Genomic DNA, 23,767 nt, shown 5'->3' on the forward strand with positions numbered 1-23,767 from the left:
GGATAGGGAGGAAAATTCATTTGTATAACAATCTACTAGGTCTCCATTATAGTAGTACTTGAGAGAGAAGAAATGTTCTATGAATGTAGAAAAAAGAAGAGGAGCAAATATATGGAATTTCGTATTTTCTACCTAGTCATACATTTTTTCATATGTGAATGTTTCTACATGAACATGATCATTCAGACGAAAAAATTTTTTAAGTATAATAACATTTCATTGGGGCATTGTTGTAAAGAAATTTCTTCCTTGCTTTTTTTTTTTTTTTTTTTTTTTGACCACACTGTGTGGCTTGCAGTATCTTAGTTCCCAGACCAGGGATTGAACCTGGGCAACCGCAGTGAAAGCGCCAAGTCTTAATCACTGCACCGCCAGGGAATTCCCAAGAAATTTATTTCTTTTTGTTATTCAACAAATGTTGAGTACCTACTCTGACTTGTAGTAGTTTTGATCTGCCTAACGGATTCTCTAGATCATGGGGTTGGCAAAACTTTTTCTATGAAGGGCCAGTTAGTAAATATTTTAGGTATATGAGCTACATGGCCCCCCGTCACATTTTCTTTTCTTTTCTTTCTTTTTTTAAACAATGCTTTAAAAATGTATGGATCATTTTTAGTTTGCTGGCCCTACAGAACAGGCCAGAGGCAGTATTTGGCCTACAGGGCCAAATACTAAGTGGATTAATACTAATTAACACTAATACCTTGCTCTGAGTGGATAAAACTTAATTATTCAAGCGCCATTTAAAATTTTATATTAACCACTCTAACTGGAAGCCTTTTTCAAGTCTTTTTGTAAAGATGGATGCCTTTTTAAAAAAGCTTCTTAAAAATAAAGCTTTTTATTATGGAAAGTATCAAATATATACAGAAATAGAATATAGTATTATAAATTCTCATAACACCAAGCTTTAACAATTACTGACATTTGACCAATCTTATTTTGTCTATACCTCCCTCCCTTATTAGTTTGAAGCAAATTCCAGGTGTCATCATTTCATTCATAAATATTTCAGTATTCTGTTTTGTTATTTTTTTTGTCTCTCCTTTTCCCAGGGCTATACTGTTTTGATTACTGTAGTTGTATGGTTAAGTCTAGAAGTTAGGTATGGTAAATCCTTCAACTTTTTCCTTCTATCTCTCCATTTATTTAGGTGTTTAATTTCTCTCATCAATACTTATAATTTTCAGTGTACAGGTTTTGTATATCTTTTGTTTAATATATTTCCAAGTATTTCATGTTTTTAACTGCTTTTGATAATTTAAAAAATGTAAATTCCCAATTATTTTTTGCTGGTATGTATACTTTATAGTCAGTTATCTTTTTAGGAAATTAAAACATGAGAGAAAAAGCCTTGGTTCTACATATTATATTAAAATGTTCATTAGTTTTGTGGGCATATCTTTCTGGTATGCTTCGTTATCTGTAGGAATGTTACTCTTCTCATTTTTTTAATAAAAACTTTGTATGTGAATTGACTAGAATCCTTTTTAGACATTATTTCTTCAAATATTATTTTTCTGTCCTCCCATTCTCACCTCTCTTTTTGAGATTCCAGTTCCTTTCAGTTTAAGTGAGGCAACTTTTCCTATACTACTTTTAGATGAGGAGAGTTGGATAAGCTAGCTTTGCTAGGTTTGTGGCTGTAGGAATCCTCTTCTGTGGCTATGTAGTATTCAAAAATGTACTTTCTGAGACCTTTTCTCTTCTCCTTCCCTGCTTTTATCTAGATTGGGTTTTTCACTTTCTACAATATTAACGTTTTTGGTTAGATAATCTTTGCTGTGGGGAATTGTCCTGTGCATTGTAGGATGTTTAGTGGCATCCTGGCCTCTACCTGCTGCTTGCCAGTGACCACCCTGTCGTACCCATTCCCCCAAATATGATAACCAAAACTGTTTCCAGACATTGTCAGATGTCCTCTGGAAGTCAGAATCATTCTAGTTTTAGACTTTCTTTCCTTTACACCTAATGGCTCTGTGCTACTTAATTTAGATTTCTCTTACTGGCATTTCTCCTTGGTGTGTTGCTGTGTTTTAGAAGGGAGTTTCACGTAGTTTTGAGATTTCTGATCTTTGTGTGATCCTCTTTCTTGCATTTACTTATGAGTTGTAGCCTGTGAAGCTCCCTCCCAGTTTTGGTTGCTATTCCACACCAAGTTGGACCTGCCAATTTAAGGAAGGGGGTGGGAAGTAGTACCTCTAGGCAGTTTGATTTCTGGATGTTCTGGCTTTGGGGCTGTCCCAGATCCCTTTCGTCTTCTTTCTGTTATGTTCTGATACCATGTGGGTCTTGCTTCTATTGGTGTTGGGTCCTAACTGCCAGTATTTTAGGGTTCATGAGTAATTTATAGTCAATTGTGCTGTATTCGTTGGCCATTTTTATTTTGTTCTGGTTTGGTTTGATCTGTTTGTTTTATTTTCCTAGTTGCTTTGTCTTTTTGGGGGGGTGATGGCTACTCAGGGATATTAAATAATTATGTCTCTTTCACTGCCAAGTTGCCCAGACTGCCTCTGCCTTCTTAAAATGAGTATTCTAAACATGATAAAAGAAACTGTTTTAAATGATGGGTGAGACTTGTGCCTGGTCATGGACTTGGGGAATGGCCTAGAGAGGGAGAGGTTGAAAATGCAAAAGACAGACCAAAAAACTGATGGAATATTTGTGCCCTAGAGGCTACCAGAAGGGATGGATACAGAAGTATTGATAGAGGGATTAACTTTGAACCGAGGAAGAGGACAGTTTGACAGGAGAGGTAAGGAGATGAGATTTCATACAGATAGTAGTTTGCAAGTTTGTAGTTAGGAAGCTGAGGAATGTCACATTTGGTATCCTCAGTTTTCTTAGTAAACTTTAATGTGAAGTTATCTGCTAAAGAAAGTGAGATAAGTGTAGGGAACTTGAGGAAAGGTGTAAACATTTTGGAATGCTGATGGTGAAAAAAGGAAGCAATATCTAACCAGAGACATGGAAGTAATTGCTGAGAGATGCTAAGGGTCAATCTTAGGTTTGTTCTTAAACTATAAATTTGAAAGATACCAGTTTTGTGATTTTTTTTTAAGTTAGCAACTCAGATATAAGAGCAGAGAAGGTAGTTGTTTGTAGTGAACCTAAAATTAGGATTTTGTTAGAGCATGACAAGGGTGTAATGTTGTTAAGGCATGATAAAAATGAGTGGTTCAAGGGATGCATTGTGGGGTATAGACTGCATAGAGAAGGAAATCATGCCATTTCAGGAGCTGTTGGGTTGGGAGAAAAGGGAGGATTCAAGAGAATCCAGGTCTGTGTGGTTCTAGAGAAGGTATGAGGAGGGTAAGAAAGTGAAAATTGGACAGGAGATTGAAGCCAAGATAGTATATTGGAATTTAAAATTACAGAGGTAAAGAAGTTCTGTTTTACTGTAAAGACCATGATATGGCTCTGGGAGTGTAACACTGATAAAAAAATACTAAAGTAAAAGAAGTTCAGAGATGCTGGGAGTATGTTATGATACTTAGCCCATTTTAGGTAAGGGTGTCACCTGTGGTGATGGCAAGAGATCAGTTGGAGGGGAAAGTGTGAACCAGATAGGTAGATAAACAGGGAGATCTGTCCATAGATGGCCACAAGAAGGCAGGGTTCAGGGCGGTGTTGTAAGAATGGGGAAGAGGGTGGTTTGCATGAGCATAGACAACCAGGGACTTTTCTTCTAAAGTCTGTTGTATTTGGTATTTGTGGTATGAATACCAGGGGTTGCGTAAACTTCTTCTTTAAAAGGCCAGATAGTAAATATTTTAGACTTTGCCACTCACATATGGTTTCTATTGCATATTTTTGTTTGTTTTTATAACCCTTTAAAAATGTAAAAACCATTCTTAGCTCGTGTCCCATACAAAAACAGGCAGTAACTGAAGGTTGTAGTTTGATGACCTGTGAATTACACTCATTATGAATTCTCTGTGACTTGTCAGTGATACTTTACTATGTAAAAGTTGGTAACTATTTCAGTTACTAAGTAATTATTGTTACTTGAATAAAGGTAGTTTTGTATTAGAAAGTGTTAAGGAGATAATATATATTTAAAAAATACTATCAGTAATTTTATATTTCTCAATACAGTAATAACTTTTACATTTCTGAACAAAATTTTTACTTCTTTTTTTGTGGTGCATCCAAGTTGAGTCAGCAGATACTGGAGTTATTTGAAGCATGTCAGCAGCAAGTAAGTGATTTAAAGAAGAAAGAACTCTGTCGAACAGAGCTGCAGAGAGAAATTCAGCTGATATTTCCACGTATGTTTCCTTGTTTTGCATTCCCTTTGAGTACATGCATCCCAATTTTAAATTTTAAATAATGCCTTATAATTCTCTTCTGTTTCTCTAGAAAGCAGACTTTTTTTAGTTGGGTCCTCTTTAAATGGATTTGGTACTCGGAGCAGTGATGGTGATTTATGTCTAGTTGTTAAAGAGGAACCAGTAAGTAATGAAACATTTATTCCAAGTGTGTTTCTCATGTTAAGTCATTTAAGAAATTTCATGTAAGAGTCATTGAGGGAAAAAACCTGTTTTGTTTAATTGCTTCTTTGAATTCTCTGTTTATAAGAATTCAAGGAAAGCCAGGAAATGCTGCTGCTTTTTTTTTTTTTCAGGCATGTACACAATAAATGTAACAGAAATTCTAGCATTAATTTATTTCTAAACTATTAAAGTGAGGTGGTTGCACTATGTGTTTTTAAAGAGCTCTGCCTCTATTTTGAAATGTTATTAGGTTGGGTATGTTACCAGGATGCAGCAAAGAGGAAGAGTTTTTCTTTATCTTGATATATTTCCTTCCATTTCTATTCTCAGTGATTCTATTTTTAATCTTTATTGTTTTCCCTTTGAAAGTACTATGGGATTTGGAGTACTTATTTTGGGAATTCAAAAAGAGAGATTTCACTGAAATTTAAAGTAAGACTACTGTGATTTAACGTAATTGTCTCTGATATTTTGACTTTGTTTCTTCTTATTTAGCAACCAAATTTTGCTATTTAGTATTATGTTTATTTGAATTCCCTGTTAACTGATACTCTTGTGTATCCTTAATTCCACAATAATTGTTGTTCATTAAGCTGACCTGAGCAGCCTCTTTAATATGCTGAATGAAGTCTCTTCTTTTTTTTTTTTTATAAATTTATTTATTTATTTTTGGCTGCATTGGGTCTTTGTTGCCACGAACAGCGGCTAGTCTTTGTTGCAGTGAGCGGGCTTCTCATTGTGGTGGCTTCTCTTGTTGTGGAGCACGGGCTCTAGGCACGCAGGCTTCAGTAGTTGGTGGCACATGGGCTCAGTAGTTCTGCCTCGCAGGCTCTAGAGCGCAGGCTCAGTAGTTGTGGTGCACGGGCTTAGTTGCTCTGCGGCAGGTGGGATCTTCCCGGACCAGGGCTCGAACCCGTGTCCCCTGCATTGGCAGGCGGATTCTTAACCACTGTACCACCAGGGAAGCCCTGAAGTCTCTTCTGGATCACCAAAGATTAAGTTAATTTCAGTATAATTTTAATATGCCTTATATTCCACCTCTTAAAAAATACAAAAACCTCTGTTGAATGGTAATATATATTTTTACTATTCCTGTTAGTCCACTAACAAAATTGACTTCTAGTTACTGCAAATCAGAAAGAGATTTATTCCAGGAAAGAAACTCTTGATATTTTTCTAGGCTTTGAAATCATATAAAGGAAAACTGAAAAAGAAAAAAAAAAAAACCCTCAGAAATAATAAACATAGTGGAGAATACTAGAGTTTTAATTAAAACTTTCTCCCATACAATTAGGTTATACTTAGGTACATCACACTAATCCTCTAGTCTTATTCACATGTCTGAATCATGTTGTTACAACTCATACTGAAACACCATAGATTTGAATCTTATTTTTAAGCAACTCACAGTCTAGATAGGGAAATAAAACATGTTACAGAAAGTTAAAATTCTGTTTATTTTTCTTGGAGAAGATTGTTTTTTTACATTTATATACTAAAGTGAAAAAATGACATATGGCTGTTTCAGTATTTCTTTTAAAATTGTGCTTTTAAGTTTAAAGTCAGAAATTGATTTAGAAATATTGATGTAAAAGATAGCATAAAGGTTGACTTTTAAACAATGTAATTTACTGTATATTGAAAAACAACTCCAATGAAAAGTATACTTTATGTTTTCTTTTTGTTGAGGTACATTAAGAAAATAAAACACTAAGTTTAGAAAGATAATGAAAAAACACTTTATTTTTAACTTTTCAGTGTTTTTTTCAGGTAAATCAGAAGACTGAAGCACGGCATATCCTCACCTTAGTCCATAAACACTTCTGTACTAGACTTTGTAAGTCTGACATGCTTCACGTTCATATGTCATTTGACAACTATTTATTTAAAATGTCTCGCACTATATTTATTTTCTGGTAAGGATTTTTTATTTTCTTGTTAGGTTAGGTATAATGTAGATCCTTTTTCCCAAATAAATTCCTTTTAACTTTTGATTAAAAAGAAGAGTAATTCAACACAGAAATGTATAATTCAGCAAATCTTTATTGAGTTTACTTGTAAGCTGTCCCATTGAAGGTAGTGGGGAATTCAAAGATATGTAAGCTTCAGTTCTTTCTCAAAAGGTTGTAGACCATTAGGGAAGCTAAAGCATGAATGTAAATAGCTGTAATGCAGAGTATCTGACAAGCCAAAAGAAGTATACAGGTGAAGTCTTATAGGTATTCATGTGAGGAAGAGAGAATTTCATCTGTTTTGCAATGACATATATCTTTACTTGTTTTAAAAACATTATCACTGAACATGAAGCCCAGATATATTACTCCAACAGAAAACAAAATTATTGACTTAGGCCATTTTATTGTAAGATTTTATTCTTTGAATAAGCTGACGAAGCAGATTTTAATCCTCATGTTAAGCCATCTCAAATAATTTATTTAAACTTACACAGAATATTGTGGACATTTGAAGTCACACTAACTGTGATGTTGGAAAGATAGTTTGTTTATTTAACAAATACTCCTTATGTGTCAGGCTTTGAGCTGGAAAATACAAAGTCACTTAACGAGTTATTGCCCTTGAATAACATATCAGTCGTAGGAAAGAAACAAATCAAGAGATTTATTTCAGTGGACTTGAATTTCACATCTGTAAAATAAAGGAGTAATTTGTACCATAAATGAATTTTTAATAACTATTATTAAAATCATAAAATATTAAAAGTGAAAGGGAGCTAAGAGATCATATAATTCAAATGAAAATTTTCTTTTTAATTAGTGTTTTTAATAATTAAGGAAACTGGTCATCAGTGGGCTTAGTAACTTGCCCGAGGAGTATAGTTCGTTGGTGTCTGAACCTGTACTTGGAACTCAAAACCTTTAACTCTTAATCTTATTTTTCATTAAACCTCACTGAATTCCTGCACATAATTCTATTTCAAGCTTGATGTATTTTATGATTTTTGTGTTAGAAGCATTATAACAGAAAATTTTTAGTGTTACAATATGTTATTACGTTTTTCTTTAGTTGAAACATTAGGAAATTGCTCTTTTGGGAGAAGTTCGCAGTTTCTTTTTTATATACATTTCTGTGTTTTCCTAATTTTCTACAATGAACTTGTATTTCAACTCACAAAAAAACATTTTTTTAAGTTTGGTGGAATAAAAAAATATGTATATATGTGTTTTTCCTCTTACAGATCATACTTATTTGAATGTATCACTGCCCCCTGTATCAAGTTGCCAACATTTCCACATTTAAGATTCTTTGTAAATGTGATTTCTATGGCTGCCATAATATCTTGCCGTGTGCTGTACCAGAATTTAGCTATCCCCCTGCTGCTGGCATAGATACTTCTCTTATAATGCTCTGATGAAATTCTTTATAGATGTTATTAAATATTAGACCACATTTCTGAAAATAACGTATTAATATATAAAGTCCTGTACATGGTATTGGAAGTTCCAAACTTAGAAGAATTTGATAACGTCCTTTTGTCTTTGCTTTCTGTCTCAAAGACTATATTTTCTCAAATTGTTTTAGCTAAGTAAAATATTACTTTTAAAAAATGTGCATTGGAACACTATGAATTTGAGAAACATTTACAGATATCCATATTATCTTTTATCCTTCAGCTGGTTACATTGAGAGACCTCAGCTGATTCGAGCAAAAGTGCCAATTGTGAAGTTCAGGGATAAAGTCAGGTCAGTGATTATTGAGTTCTTTTTTTTAAGTTGCCTTAGATAATTTTTAGGTATTCTTCTGAGGTAGATAATTAAGGAGTGTATGCTATCACGTAATAGCTTATCTCCATTTAGAGATGATTTGGTTTTTGAAATGATTTTTTAAAATAGTCTGAGCAGTTGTTCATACTTAACTGTACTTAGTTATTCTGGTTGACGTTTTGAGTATTTGGGACTATCCAATTGAAAGAATATATACGTATTTATATTTTAGAGTTTTAAATGATCCTCTTGCCTTTTGGAAATGTAATGTGCTCTTGAGAACATATCTTAATTGATGAAATTTGGTGTATATTTATATCAAAGGGGGTTGTTACTAATATATCTATCTACGTATTCTAGTTTGGGTTCTGGATTTCTTATAGGCATTGGAATTAGAATCTTTTATATAATATCTATTTACATTTTATAAAATGTAAATAGGTGTTTGTTTTATTGGTTAAAAAAGATTTATTTTCTAAAAAATATATAGGATTGTGATAAATCACGTTTTCTAGCCCAGTTTATAAAAGTAATACTGAAATTATATAAGTATATACACAGTTGATCATTATTCATGGATTCCATATTTATGAATTTGCATACTTGATAAAATATATTTTGTAACCCCCCAAATTAACATTTGCAACACTTTTATGATTATTCATAGACATGCACAGAGTGGGGAAAATTTTGAGTCACCTGATGTAGGTGTTCCCAACTGAGTTTAACAATGTGACACTCTGTTTTCTTGTTTCAGCTGTCATACTATAAACAAATGTCCTTTTCACAGTCTAGTTAGTGCTGTTTTTCACATTTTTGTGCTTTCGTGCTTGATTTTGCTGCTTAAAGTGAGTCCCGAACATAATGCTGAGGTACTGTCTAGGGTCCTTTTGCACAAAGCTGTGATGTGCCATATGGAGGAAATATGTGTGTTAGATGTGCTTCATTCAAGCACGAGTAGAGTACAGTGCTCTTTGCAATGACTTCACTGTTATTGAATGAACAGTATATTAAATGAGGTGTCTTTAAGTTGAAACATACATAAAACAAAGTTACATATTGATCAGTTGAGGAAAATGTGACTGGAGGGACTTCCCTGGCAGTCCAGTGGTTAAGACTGTGCGCTTCCACTGCAGGGGGCACAGGTTTGATCCCTGGTCAGGGAAGTAAGATCTCACAGACCATACAGTGCGGCCACGAAAAAATAAAATGAAATACAGTGTTGCCAAAAATATTCGTCCGGGTTTTTCCATACGATGTGTTAGAAAAGCCCGAACAAACTTTTTGGCCAACCCAATGAAATGTGACTGGAGACATATTGATCCGCTGATGAAAATGTGACTGGAGGCTCCTAGAAACCTAATCCTTTGTTTCCTGTAGGAGCAATGGTTCACTGTTCGCTAATTTAGTGTTTGCAGTGACTATATAGAACATAACTACTGTTGACTGAATATATATATTTTAAACAAATCTTTAGATAAGTGCTGGCTCAAACTTTCCCCCTCATTCATCCAAACATCCATCTAATCTATAAATATTTACTGAATTTCTATCAAGTAACGATGGAGTTTTCTGTTTTTAATGGTGAAGTTTTTTTTTTAAAGCACGAAGATATAGAGAGATAAAACATAAAGTAAATGTAAGTAAAACTATTAGCTAATTATAATTGTTTTGAAAAATGTAGTTATATAAACAATTCTTTTTCTATTTAAGATTATTATACAAGGTTTTTTCATTGTTAAGTATTCTATATAAGCACCATTTTATAATTCTTCTCTATACACACCATTAAGGAAAAAAACAACTGCACTTCTAACATCCAAAGATAACTGATGTTAATGTTTTGGTATAAGCCTTTCAGACCCTTTTCTATGCGTATGAGTGCATAAAAGGTTTTTTTTTTTTTTTTTGCGGTACGCGGGCCTCTCACTGTTGTGGCCTCTCCCGTTGCGGAGCACAGGCTCCGGACGCGCAGGCTCAGTGGCCATGGCTCACGGGCCCAGCCGCCCCGCGACATGTGGGATCTTCCCGGACCGGGGCACGAACCTGTGTGCCCTGCATCAGCAGGCGGACTCTTAACTACTGCGCCACCAGGGAAGCCCTGCGTAAAAGCTTTTAAAATTAAAATTGAAATCATACTTTGTTACTTAACAGTATATCATGAATACTTGCTTTTATCATTGAATATCTTCTGGCTTCATTTTCAGTTGCTTTACAGTATTTCATTGTGTGAATTTATTGACTTTAACTTAACCACTCCCTGTTTAAATAAGCATTTTGTGCATAAAATTCTTTCCTTATTAAGGGTTACTTCAGTATTTCCAGAAGTAGAATTTGAAGCAAGTACTGTGGATATTTTTAAAGCTCTGAATTCATATTTTTGGAAGTTTTTATTTGCACACTAGTTTCCATCTAAGTGTTTTTTTCCTCTTTATTGAGTTATATACAGGGAGTGCAAACTGGTTTCAGTGTTAGATTTGTACAAACACAAAGAATGTAACTTTACTGTTACCATAAGCTTCCCAAAGCCAAATATATCTGAAGTGTTAATTTCACCATCAATTTTTATTAATGTGTATGGATAATTGAAAGATTATAGGATTTCTTTTCCCGTAACTAGAAAATCTGAAAAGGTAAATTTCAAATTTTACAGTTAAAAGCTATAGAAAGGACTTTCGTTAAGTTTTTATTTTAGACACTTTTCACAGAAAGACTCATTGTTCAGCAGTTGGACCTGATAGTATATGGTCCTGTTACTTATGCATTAGTTAGTCCTTGTTATTTTGAGTTTAGACATTCTTTATGTATCCCACCATTATTGCCATATTTTCTAAATTGTGAACTGCATGATATCTTTGATTTCAAAGAAGTGTCCCTTCTGTTATGTGTTTGGTTGTTATAGTTCTTCCTAGATGTCAGTAGCCAAGTTTGTCATGATACTATAATTTAGCAACCCTTTTGGAGGGAATATAAAGTGTAGACAGAACTTTTATTTTTTCACATGTACTTTATTTGGCTTTTCATTCCTATTTTAAAGCAGATGATGCTGTCATTCAAAATTGATTGAGAATAAATAACTTAGTCGGATAACTTGCCCAGAAATGTGTTTGGCCATATAATTTTGTTTATCTGGAAAAGATTACAAAATTAAATTTTTTTTTTTTTTTTTTTTTTGTTAAGAATAATTGAAGCCTTACTGGTACATTATGGATCTTTCAACAGTAATCTTATTTTATATCTTTAATAGACCCCCGATCATACTAAAAGTATGTTTTCATTCTTATTTCTGTAGTGTCTCATTTTAAGGTCTTTGGGCCCATGCTATTTTGTATCATTGGATGGATGGATGGATATGAATTTAGTTACTAGGGAGTTAGTTTATTTTGTATTTGAGCTGAAGTTTTTTTCATTTTTTAAAATAGTTGTGTGGAGTTCGACTTGAATGTAAACAATATTGTTGGAATAAGAAACACATTCCTTCTCAGAACGTATGCATACCGTAAGTTTTGTGTTTATTTCCAAACAATTAATACTTTCTGTATTTATCCTTCATTCTTTATTCCTTCATCAAGATGTGTGTAGTAAATACTGATACCTCTTTGTGTTTATGTACAGTGTGTCTCATTTTCTCATATACATAATATGTTGCTACACTAAAATCACATACTACTAGAGTAATAGGTCAATAAAATGAATTTTAATAATTGGTCATTTTTAAAAGGTAACAAGTACATTTTAGAAGTAAGACACATTTATGGTGAACAGTGTTTAATAACTGGAGGCATTGCTCTTTCTATTGGCATGGAGTTCGGAAATAATGTAAACTTTCAAAGAAACTGTAAAATCTTCTTACCATTTTTAAGTTTTAATTTTACTTTCAGTTGAAAATCGAGTTCGTCCGTTAGTACTGGTGATTAAGAAGTGGGCGAGTCACCATGAGATAAATGATGCCAGTCGTGGTACTTTAAGCAGCTATAGTCTTGTATTGATGGTTTTGCACTATTTACAAAGTAAGTATTGTGGAGTTTTTCCCAATTTTTAAAACGGAAATGCAGTTAAACTTCATTATGGTGTCTTCCCTGTTGACCTTATATTCAAATATCATTGTTTTAAAAAGTTTTTTCTAAGGCACATACAACCACATTTCCTATTTTGTTGCTTTGAAGAGATGTTTTAATAATGTTATCCCTTGGAAAACATTATAAAGAAGTTTCACTGTGTTTTTATTTTTTGACAGTTTCCTGTATTCGCTCTTGTATTCAAAGAACTTTCGCCACTGTATTGTGGACCCATTATCTTGCTCAAGCACCATTCATCATGTTTTTTATTTTTCACTTGAGACAGGAATTAAATGATTTTCTTGTTGGTTTAAAGAAGCTTTTATTTCCTGTGAACTGGCATGGAGATTGGGTGAAAGACTTGATATTAATGTAAGACCATTTACCAGGAAGTTGTGGGTTAATATTGCACAGTTTAGAAAACAATTGTTGTAATATTTGTTTATACTCTTTGACTCAGTGATTCCATTTCTAGGAACTTATCCTAAGGTAAATAATCAGCGGTGTACATATGAATTTATATAAGGCTGTTTTTCATGGTGTTTGTTGAAATAATGAAAGATTAAAAATAATCTAAGTTTTTCAGAGTAGGAGGAATGGTCAAATTAATTATGATATATCCTAATATGAAATTTATACAGATACTAAAAACCATGTTTTAAAGATATTTATTGATATAAGAAAATATTTATGATAACAATGTCATATACAACATAATACCAATTTTATTTAAAAGACAGTAGCTATACTTGAGTGTGTATATATTCATATGTATACAAATACAGAAAAGGTATGTGCCAAAAATTTATCAGGTGTTATTACTTATGGACAGTAGGATTCGTTTTCTTTATATATTACTGTATTTGTAGATATTTTATAATATATTACATGAGAGAGTATATTTTTATTTGAACAGTGGAATCAGGTGAATTTTTTTGAGGTAATGAGAGAGACTTAAAATAGTTTAAATGGACCAAAATTTTGTGAATCAGTAATCATCAGAAAGGTTTAATCTTCCTCTTTGTTGTTAAAGAATTTCAGGCTAATTATAGTACATGTATTTTTGTTGCTGAACAGTCTTGGATATATACTAATTTGATGATTGATTTGCCCTTCCAAAAGGGTTTGAAACATGATGTTGGCTGCTTTAGATACTTCTTTATATATCACTGATCATTTTTGTCCAATTTTATAGTTCAATCTGAAACATACATTACTTTTGATGCTTTTTTAGTGAACTCTGTCCAATCTTATGGATTACAGTTCACTTTTATTAAAAATGGAATAGATTAGAAATAGTTCTTGTAAAATACATATAGAATATATGAAGAAGAATAACATTCATGTACTACCACCTAGTGTCTATTCATTTTTTAGTTTTAGTTGAGATTTAAACATTAGATTTGACTAAAGCATGTAACATGCGTGAACATTCATAATATGTGCCCTATCCCTCCATTCTTTTGGGTTACATTAGAAATTTCAATTTGATTGCTTTTTTAGAAAAATGTACTTTAATCACAGATGCCCCTTGGTGGTTTTGTAAGCAAGTTAAAAATTCAAATGTTAGTATTTTACCAGTGTAATGAAATCATGTTAAAATTTGGTTTAGATTTTGTTAAACATTTTATTCTTGATAAAGTGGTCCTGTTTACTAAGATGGTTAGTAATTAATGGCACTCTCATCAACCATTTCTAGGTGTTTGTTAAAAGACATCAGCTAACCAGACCTACTGTGTAGTTCTGTACTTTGGCAGATTTAACCTACTCCTCCACGGAAGAAATTACAGAGATTGAAATAAGTATTAATAATTGCTTTTCTTGTCATACAAGAGTCTGCAAGGTGTATTGAGCAGTTCCAGCTCTGCCACAGTGAACTAGTTTGTGTGATTTTGGCCAAGTTATTCTACCTCTCTGGCTTTAATATTCATCTGTAACACTAATGGTTGGATTAGATGACCTTTAAGTTTTGTTTAAATGCTTTAATATCTTTTCTGCCATGAACAGAGAAGGGAAACAGGTCCTTTCTATGTAGAAAGGTTGAAAAGATTAAAGCATTTCCTAGAATGAATTTCAACAGTTACAAACTACATATGCTTGAAAAAGTGACTGATGAAAGCATGAAGGGAAAAACCTCTTGAGAAGAGAATTTAATAGCAATTTAAGATTATGAGTTAATAATAAAGGCAAAAGTGTCAGTTGGTTAGAAACAACAATATGAATGAATATTCATGGAATGTTTACCGTATTACCAGGTATAGAAATATCTCTTAGGCATTTTAAAATTGTTCTTGTGTTTTCAAAATTAGTGGTTGTTTAGTGTTGTTGAAGGTCTGCTTTTTTTTTTTTAGTTTAACTTTTGATGAATTAGTATGTAACTTTTATGTGTATAAATTTGTGAAGGCCTGACCAGAAAGCTCTCATCCAAACTACAGGCAAAGTAAAATCTTATAGATTAAATATATTCAAGGCATTATCTATTGATCATATCCTGCAATAATAAACTTTTGTCTTATTTTGCTTTTGAGAGAGAAAAGTAAAAGATTGAAGTCCAGAATTTTGAAATTAAAATAGATGTTGTTACAGAGAGATTCTTTCAGAGTGTATGTTGGTTTGGAATAAAGTAAACATTTGAAAACCTACTAAATGTTTTGAGGTTACTATCAGGATAACATTGATAAATAATTGCCAGGGTACACTAACTGCTTCTCTAATGACGAGTGTTTTTAAATCTTTAAGGTTGTAAGGCAGGGGATTTTTTGAATGATAACCTTGCCCCCAAAAGCTTCCAAATTGCTTAGTTCTAAAAGCTCTTTATCTACTGAAAGACCCTATACCAGTGGTTTGTGTTTATTTTTCTCTCCTAGCATTCTAGTTATGAGATAACTAGAACGAGATACTATTTTTTTCCTAATTTTCTACAGTCTTTTCTTCATCCTTTTTTAAGTTATAATTTTATTTTACTAGCAGTGTTACATGGGAATAGAACTCAGGTTTTTAGATTTAAAACTTAAACTAATTTCTAATAAGAGTTTCCAATTTGACTTCTATATTATAATGAAAATTATTAAAAAGCCATTAAAAATGTTATACAAATATAGAGACTTTTAGAATTAAGTGACTGGGGCTTGAGTTTATTTGTAGGGTCTTCTAGAATTTTAGCATTTGAATGTCTTTGGGGAAAAAAATATGTATCCTTACTTCCTGAGAGTGATTCTGGTAAGTAATGAGTGAGTTTTTTCCCCTAATATTTTTAGTCATACACTGTGAACGTTCCATACTATCATGGAATTTTATTTTATTACAGTTTCCAGTTTTCAACTTGGGAATAAAGCATGATGAATAGATATTTAAATAAAGCATCCTACTTTGTACTATGTGGTAGAAATTTATACATTTATAATCATAGTTGGAAACCATGTAAATTGGTCATAATGGTTGATTATGTGTTCATTAATGTATTCCAGGAGTCATTAAAAAATTTTTTTGCTAAATAGCAAATTAAAAGTCAAGTAATGATTCTTTGTTACTGAATTTATTTAATTACAGTTGACCCTTGAACAACCCAGGTTTGAACTGTGCGGGTCTACTTATATACAGATTTTTTTCGGTATATATGTATTGCAGTACTTACTACATGATCTGCAGCTGGTTGAATCTGTAGATTTGAAACCTCAGATATGGAGGGCCAACTATAAAGTTATATGCAGATTTTGGACTGCACAGGGGTTGGCACCCTTAACCCCTGTATTGTTCAAGCGTCAACTGTATATGTAATTATTTCTAATTCTTAAATACATAGTTTATCATGCAGTACTATATTTGGTCTTTAATCTTAAAGAAATCTTGAAAATGTATTATTTGTATCTTACCATATTCAAGATACTATATTTTACAGTTACTTCTTATATTGTGAATATTAAACACTCTGCCTTTCATGTTATTCCATCTACATTCTAATGATGTGAGATTACAGTTAGCACATTTAATGAGGTTGGATTTGGGTAAAGCTGTTGAAGGGTGCAGAATGGCAGTTAAATGCAGAGACATATGACGATAATGATTCTTTTGTATGAAATTTTATTTATTATATAGCAGATTGGTACAAATCTCCTGATTTAGATTTCTAACCTTTGCTGAGGTTTTCTTTTTAAAAATGTATTAATGAAGTTGAAGATCTTTTCAGTTTTTTTCCCAATAGATCAATTTCCCAAAACTATCTCAATTTTGGTATTATTGTTAGAAGAAATTAAATAATAAAGGGACAATTATGATAGAGCTGTTATTCTTATGATATAGTGCCATTGGATTGTACTTAAAAAATTTTTGTTTTGATAGCTACATCCATGTTAACAATGTCTTTTTAATATCTGTAGCACAACAATTGTCTTGCTTATTTTGTGTGTGTGTCTGATGTTGGACCAAATGATGTGTGTCCATTTATTGATGACCTATTATTCTAAAACCATGTAAGGAACATTGGTTTACATAGAAATATATGTAATTTATTAACAGACCTTAAATTGTCTACTTAGATATATTTTGAATTTAAATTTTTAGGGATCAGAATTAATTTCACAAAGTATATGAAAGCTGTTGAATTTTAGCGTAAACCCATATAGTCTCATACCTGGGGTGTAGCTGACAAATTATTGCTTTGTAAAATGAATTACGTGAATCACGGAAGCTTTAAACTTTTTCTTTTTATAGCCCTACCTGAACCCATCCTTCCATCCATCCAAAAAATTTACCCAGTAAGTGTTCCTTATAAATTATTACAATACATGTTATGACAAGTATATGTGGAACTATTATGTGCAGTATTAACGTGAATATAAAAGTAGTATTAATTACCTTCTAAATATATGATAACATTTTCTACATAGACTGAGGCATTGGCCACTAGAATGCAAAAATGTTTCATATAATTTTTCAGAAGACTCTGCTATTTTATTTGGTTATTGGCAGACAATCTTGTCATTCATGTTAATGGTGGAACTTTTTGTGTGATGCTCATGATTATCACTAATGGGAATTAAATATACTTAGTTGGTGAAGGCCCATTTGGACTCATACCAGTTTTTTTCATGCTACCAGTTTTTTCTTGCTACTTTTTTTCATGTTTAGAACATATCTTTAGTTAGTAACTCAGAAGTTTTATAGCCTAACATATGTATAATTTGAAATCAGGGAAAAAAATTAAGATGATGAACAATTGGGTAATCTTTTTATCTTTCATTTGATCTTACCAAGTAATATTCTAAGAGGTAACATTAGTACACTGTCCTTGTATGTACACTATTAAGAATCCTGGTGAAGTTAATTGGAAACACTCAAGAAATGAAGTGTGCCTACTAGAAAAAGTTTAGTATGTGCTCAGTTTGAGTTTAGAGAAACCTAGGTAATGTACTTATTCATAATCTATATGAGTATTTTTGTTTCTTTTCTAGTTTTTGTGTTCTTTTCTCCAGAATTTGCTATTTCTTTGTTTATAGTCTTACCATTTCTGTTTTCTTCCATAGTCATTCTTGTTCCTGGTTTTTTTTGGAAATAATATTTAGGCAGCTTGTTTAGAATGTTTGACCAACCTTCTGAAACCACATAATTTTTTACCTGTTAGTTCATAAACTTATAAGAAGAGGTGTTTTCTAAACTTACTAAATAATCATATTACAAAGGAAAACATAACATCCATCTTGAGTGATCAGTTTTCAAAGAACTTATTTATTTTATATGTATCAGACAAAATATAATAAATATATTGACCTGGAACCTAAATTAAATGTAATTTAATCTTTGATGATTGAGAACTGATGTTCTTGTTTTTGAACATCAGTTATTCTTATAATGCACACATATGAGGTACTGGATAATAAAGGGTTCACTGTAAATAGAGTCTTGCTGTAGTGGGGGCCTCCCAGTTTGTGGTGTCATCTACTAGAAGAGACTGTTTAACACAAGAACCTTTTGGAATCTGGCTATCTTATCTTCCTCCTTTTAAAAACAAATTGCTGCTGTGAAGAACTATTATAATGAGTTTACAGTATAGCTATGTATAAGTATTTATGCTTTTTTAAGGATTATGGTAAATGAAAGCATCAGAAAGTATAGAAATGAAAATAACATGAACTTTTGGGCCTATTCTTGAATGTTTTCCTCCCTCTACAGTTTTTATTCTTTAGCTCATACTGAATGGTCAAAGATAATGACTGGGTGTTTACTATTTCATTGCATTGTCTCAACTTTATTTTTCTTTAAGACCTAAGTTTCAGTGTAGAAAGAGCTGCATATATTTTTCAACATACAAAGGATCTAAGTTAAATTTACCCTTTAAAGAATCTATTATTGTGTATTGAAAAGATGCTTCTACAGAGATCTCACTTAAAACCATGTACTACTTGGAACTCTCTTTACTAATGTAAAATACTGATGAAATTTCAGTTTAATAGCACTATGCTGGGAGACAGAGGTATTACTTTTATAAGATAGATTCTTACTAGTATATTCTAGTTTGAAGAACCTCATTTTTACTTCTGTGTTTCATTTTTCTAATCACCTAGCTTTCTCCCATGACAGGGTCCTGATTTCTGTTCACATGTACTACCTCTAAGCCTATATTCTCCACCCTGTTTTGCTAATAATCTTATTTCTACACCTGTAACCAGGAAATAGATTTAATACCTGCCCAGCCCCAAGGCTTTAAAAAGTACTAATAGCAAGCCCCACTAGACTTAAGAATATCTTAATTTGCTTTCATGTGTGCTTACATTGTCATAAATATTTAAACCACATTATCTTTACTATAAGATTGATACTTACATGGATAAGGACTTAATACCCCTTCTTAGCAGGTTTTTTTGTTTTGTATGAAACCTGTAAACTGATCAGTGGAGCGCTTTTTTCAGTGGGCCATCTGATGGAACAAGCAAATTAGCTTGTTTCTTATTACTAACAGTAACTATCATTTATTTAGTATCTATTTTATATCAGCACATATAAGTTTTATATACAGTATCTTCAATCCTAAGCAAATAAACTTCTAAGTACTCCCCTTGTTTCACAGTTGAATGTTAGAAAGATTACATGATTGATCCAGGCTGTTTAGTCACAACTTATGGATGCAGCAACTGGTATTTTTTCCATTAGACTGTGCTGCCTATGGAAAGGCAAAATGATAGTAGTAGTCACTAAGATACCATTTCATCTAATTTGCATTGCTTACTACATTTTATTTGTATATATCTGATTGTTCCTATACAGATATATTTATATACCTTTAAGAAAAGCTGATATGACAAAATTTCAGCTTGATAAAAAAGTTTGAGAATGATTTAAAACTTTACAGTAACAAACTTTCAATTAAAAAATTGGTATGGTGTTGCAATTCAGTTGTTATTAAATTATGAAAGGAAAAGATGAAAGATTATAAACATCTTTATCAACTATATCATGATATATAGCATTATTGATTATTACTACTTAACTATTGACTGAAAAAGCAACATAAATAATAGAGGACAGAGTGTTTACTGTTGAGTTAAAGAAATGAAGTTGAGAAGGTTTAAATATATAAACTCAGATTAGGTGTATGAAGGGATCTTTATTTTAATGCAAGCATATTATGAGATTCACTTAGATTTATGCTAGGTAGATTTATCAAGACAACTTATATTTGTTTCCTTCCCTAGTGGTATCTTCCTATTCTCAGAAGCCAAAGATAATTCCACAATAATGCATTGAAAGTTGCAGGAGGTAACCACATACTGTGTTGTAAATGTATAGTTAAAATAATCATCATGCCTCGCATATACTAAATAATTAATAAATAGATAATATTGCTACTATGCTTTCCATACATTGTATCATTTAATTTGTATAACAACCCTATGAATACTGTTACTTTCTTTATATTATGGATGAAGGAGCTTAACCTTTGGAAAGCTAGATAACTTGGTTAAGTTCACATAGCTGTAGAAGAACAAGGTTGCAAACCTAGGTCTGACTCCAGAGCTCATGCTCTTAACCACTTCATAATAGTACTTCTACTTTGTGTTAAATACTTACATTCCTTTCAAAACTTTAAAGATCTCATTCATATCAGATATAGTTTAAAGGCAATTTAATGATCAGTCTTTAATGTACATCACTAGATTAGTGGTGATCTGCATAAAATTAAGAAGTCTTGGTAGAACTTCAATGTATCATTTAGTTCTTTCTCTATATAGGTAAAACTCCACTTAAATGCTCCATATCAGTTATCCTTTTCTTTGAGATCTTCCTCAACGTTTCTAGGCTTTAAAAATTCATATTGTTAGAAAATTGTGCAACTTAAATTTCTTTGCCTAGAAATGGAAAACAGTCATCTTTCATTTAAGCTATACATCATTTTAAAGAACAGTTACCAAGTAAAAGTTCAGCCAGTCTAATTTAGTCCAGAAAGTGTTTAATTATCCAAATTTTCAAACTTTGAAGGTAAAGTAAGATATGATGACACAGCCTCAAAAGATCATGGAATCTGGCAAAAGGTGTTTTGCTAGGCAATTATATGGGCAAAAACAGTGAGACTTTTCAAATGTTTTTCAAGAGATTACTTATTTAAATTTTTCTTAACTTGGCATTGTGAAGAGAAAATGGAAGATATGTGTCTTCAGCATTTAAATATCATTTGGAAAATGTTTTCAGGATTTAGTTATTACATATCTGGATATCAGAAGCCCAAAATAAGATATAACCTTAAAAAATAATAGATATATCTTCCCTAAGTTAAAAAAAAACAGTAAATATCAGTAATCCAAAGGAAAAAATGCTTTAAGAAATAGATGTTATATTGTATTGGTTAAATTGTTTTTCTCTGGATTTAGATTATAATTTTAAAGGCTGCTTTTATTTCTTTGGCTTTTGGATTGCTGCTTACGTGCCCTCATCCTATCTGTAGTAACATATATTGTTCTTCAATACATAAATGCAGTTGGGGAGCTCCTTTTAAAAAAATTCTTCAATGAAATTTTTCTTAAAGCAGAAAATCTTTCTGTAATATGAATGATTACCAAAAATGGGGATTACTTAAGGTTAAATAGAATCCCTATTTACTTGTAGCTTCTTTTAGTTGGATCCTATTTTTTGTTTGTTTGTTTGTTTGCTTGGATTTCTCCTTCAGTTCTCCCTCAATAGGTATGACATGGCCCTTTTTATATATGACCTTGAAAAAGAACAGTGAAGCTAAGAGAACACTGGCCAAACTGTTGGTTCAGGGTCCTTCAGCATTTTAATATAGTAGGTCTCACAACTCTATAGTTTTAATCTCACAATTACTGATATGTTTCTTTAAATTATTGAACAAAATAAAAATGTTAAAGGGGGTTCAAACAGTTTTAAACTTCAGGTAAGAAAATGGCTGCTTTGTCTCAGCATCATTTCATAACTTGAATGCTTATTGTGCTAGGTGCTAGAAATCAAAATAAGAAGCTTTCAGAGCAGAAACTATTAAACAGTGACCCACTTTTCTTTTCCCTGTCATTTGAACTTATACCTTTTTTGTTTAATTCCCTAGAGAATATTAAATTTTATAGTTTTTTTTTTTTTGAGCACTATAATATTTTATAACAATAGAAGGTAGCTCAAAATACTATATGCTAACAGACAAATGATACATAACCCCTGCAGTAGGAGTCAGCAGGGAGTGTGGCAGAGGCCACCTGTTTAGACTAAGAACCTTTCAGTGGACTGCTGGATGGACTGGGTCTGCTGCTTCAGTTGTGAGCCTTCTTTGATGGTGACAGAACAGGCGATGACAGCCTGGAGACCCCACAGGCTTGCCCCAGGGCCTGCTTGGAGCGCACAAACACGTAGGGCACATTCTTGTCCTCACACAGCAGTGGGAGGTGCAGGATGATCTCCAGGGGCTCGGTGTCTGCAGCCATCACGATGAACTCAGAGATGGCTCTCTTGAGGGTTTTGGTGGCCTCATTGGCTTCTTCGTGAAGCTGCTTGTAGTTACATGACTGCTGAACGAGGTCCAATAGTTTCTTGGTGAGGTCGGCATCTGCAAGAGGGTAGGCTTTCAGATTTACATCAGCCTCAGTCATGGCTCCGGTTCCATGGTATCGTCACTCCTCAAGGAGCACAGGCGATGTCAGAGCTGGAGCCAGTTTTACAGTTTTAAATAATGTTATCCTAAGTCCAATTTTACACTTAACAAGTAAGAGCAAGACAAGTAAGAAACCTGCTCTTCCTTCTGCCTTTACTCTTTATTACAAATTAGTGCTTCTCTCCTAGTCCCCCTAGTCCTAGAGACAAATAAGATGTCTACTTGAGTCATATAACGTAATAATAAATCTGTTAGAAGTGTAAGGGAAGCCCCACATTTAGGAATGCCAACTTTGTGAGTTGTGGTTGGAGTAGAATTTTTCTTCTGACAGAAAGGTAATCACTTCTTGGTAGTTAAAAATTGTTGATAGAATTATAGGTAATGGGGCAGGGAGAGAATATATTTTTATTTTCTTGCTCTTTGTTTTTACTGATGTTTTTTGAGGACTATCATTAAATAGATGCACTACCCTATTTCTCGGTATTACCACTTAGTTATTTGGGGACCCTCTATTTTTTTAAATATTGGAGTTATTCAGATATTACTAATTGAATTAATATCTATAAACCCAAAGTTGATCTGTTGGGTAGTTGAGAACCTTAAGTGTAGTTGTCATTCTGCTGTCTTAACCAATTGGGTTTTTTTGTTTGTTTTTTAAATCTTTCTTTTCTGATGGCAAAGGGGAATATAGAAAACCTTTCTTGAGGGCACTGTGAAAATTACCTGAGAAAGAGTATTTTCTAATGTAATGGATATGTATTATTTGAGAATTTCTATAGTTCATTTAGTTTATTTTAGAGCCATAACTTGCAATAATAGAGGAAATAATAGAGGAAAGATCAGATATGAAAATGAATGGCATACCATAGGCAAAAATAATAAGTACTCATTAGTATTCTTTCTAATAAGTATCTTGTTTGGGCCTGGATTGCAAGCAGATGATATCCTCCTTTATGCATATTGTGCTAAAAGTAAATTGCTGAATATTGCTTGCTGGTATGTTTCCTATCTTTCTTCTTTTCCCTGCCTTCTTTGTCTTTGCAAGTTCAATTCATGTTGAACATCATTATTTCTGTTCCCTCTAAGATACAAAATACAAAATGAAATAAAATTTCAAAAAATCTTAAAATCAGCGTAAGTACTGTTTATGTATTAAAATTACTTATATGACCTTTGAGAGAAATTTTAAGTGACAGTTGGAGAAAGCTCTCATCTTGTCCTTGATACACTTCAGAAAGTACAACTGCTCTTTATAGAAATAATTAAGAAGGATATACATTTATAAAGAAATCTAAATATTATTGGTTGGAATCTTGGTATGTACAGTAAGGTTTTATTTATGAATTAGAAAATCTTTTGCTACCATAGGAATTCATTTGGTTAACTGAGTGATATACCTCAGT

General features: G+C 32.5%; 1 protein-coding gene and 1 pseudogene across 7 annotated transcripts in view; one reads left to right on the forward strand and one right to left on the reverse strand.

Moving 5' to 3' along the window:
- Positions 1 to 23,767, forward strand: part of TENT2 (terminal nucleotidyltransferase 2) — a 58,588-nt gene that overhangs the window by 20,692 nt on the left and 14,129 nt on the right. For 4 of the 7 annotated variants that reach the window (XM_067731099.1, XM_067731102.1, XM_067731103.1 and 1 more), the window contains 7 exons: positions 4,157 to 4,271; positions 4,363 to 4,454; positions 6,255 to 6,333; positions 8,129 to 8,198; positions 11,642 to 11,718; positions 12,101 to 12,229; positions 16,988 to 17,031. In XM_067731099.1, coding sequence (XP_067587200.1) covers positions 4,157 to 4,271; positions 4,363 to 4,454; positions 6,255 to 6,333; positions 8,129 to 8,198; positions 11,642 to 11,718; positions 12,101 to 12,229; positions 16,988 to 17,031 — 606 coding nt within the window. The remainder of the gene's footprint in view (positions 1 to 4,156; positions 4,272 to 4,362; positions 4,455 to 6,254; positions 6,334 to 8,128; positions 8,199 to 11,641; positions 11,719 to 12,100; positions 12,230 to 16,987; positions 17,032 to 23,767) is intronic. The other 3 variants (XM_067731104.1, XM_067731105.1, XM_067731106.1) reach the window with 3 other exon arrangements.
- LOC137221432 (NHP2-like protein 1 pseudogene) lies at positions 21,954 to 22,417 on the reverse strand (annotated as a pseudogene).

This window comes from Pseudorca crassidens, chromosome 3 (assembly GCF_039906515.1).
Source record: "Pseudorca crassidens isolate mPseCra1 chromosome 3, mPseCra1.hap1, whole genome shotgun sequence".
Classification (NCBI taxonomy): domain Eukaryota; kingdom Metazoa; phylum Chordata; class Mammalia; order Artiodactyla; family Delphinidae; genus Pseudorca; species Pseudorca crassidens.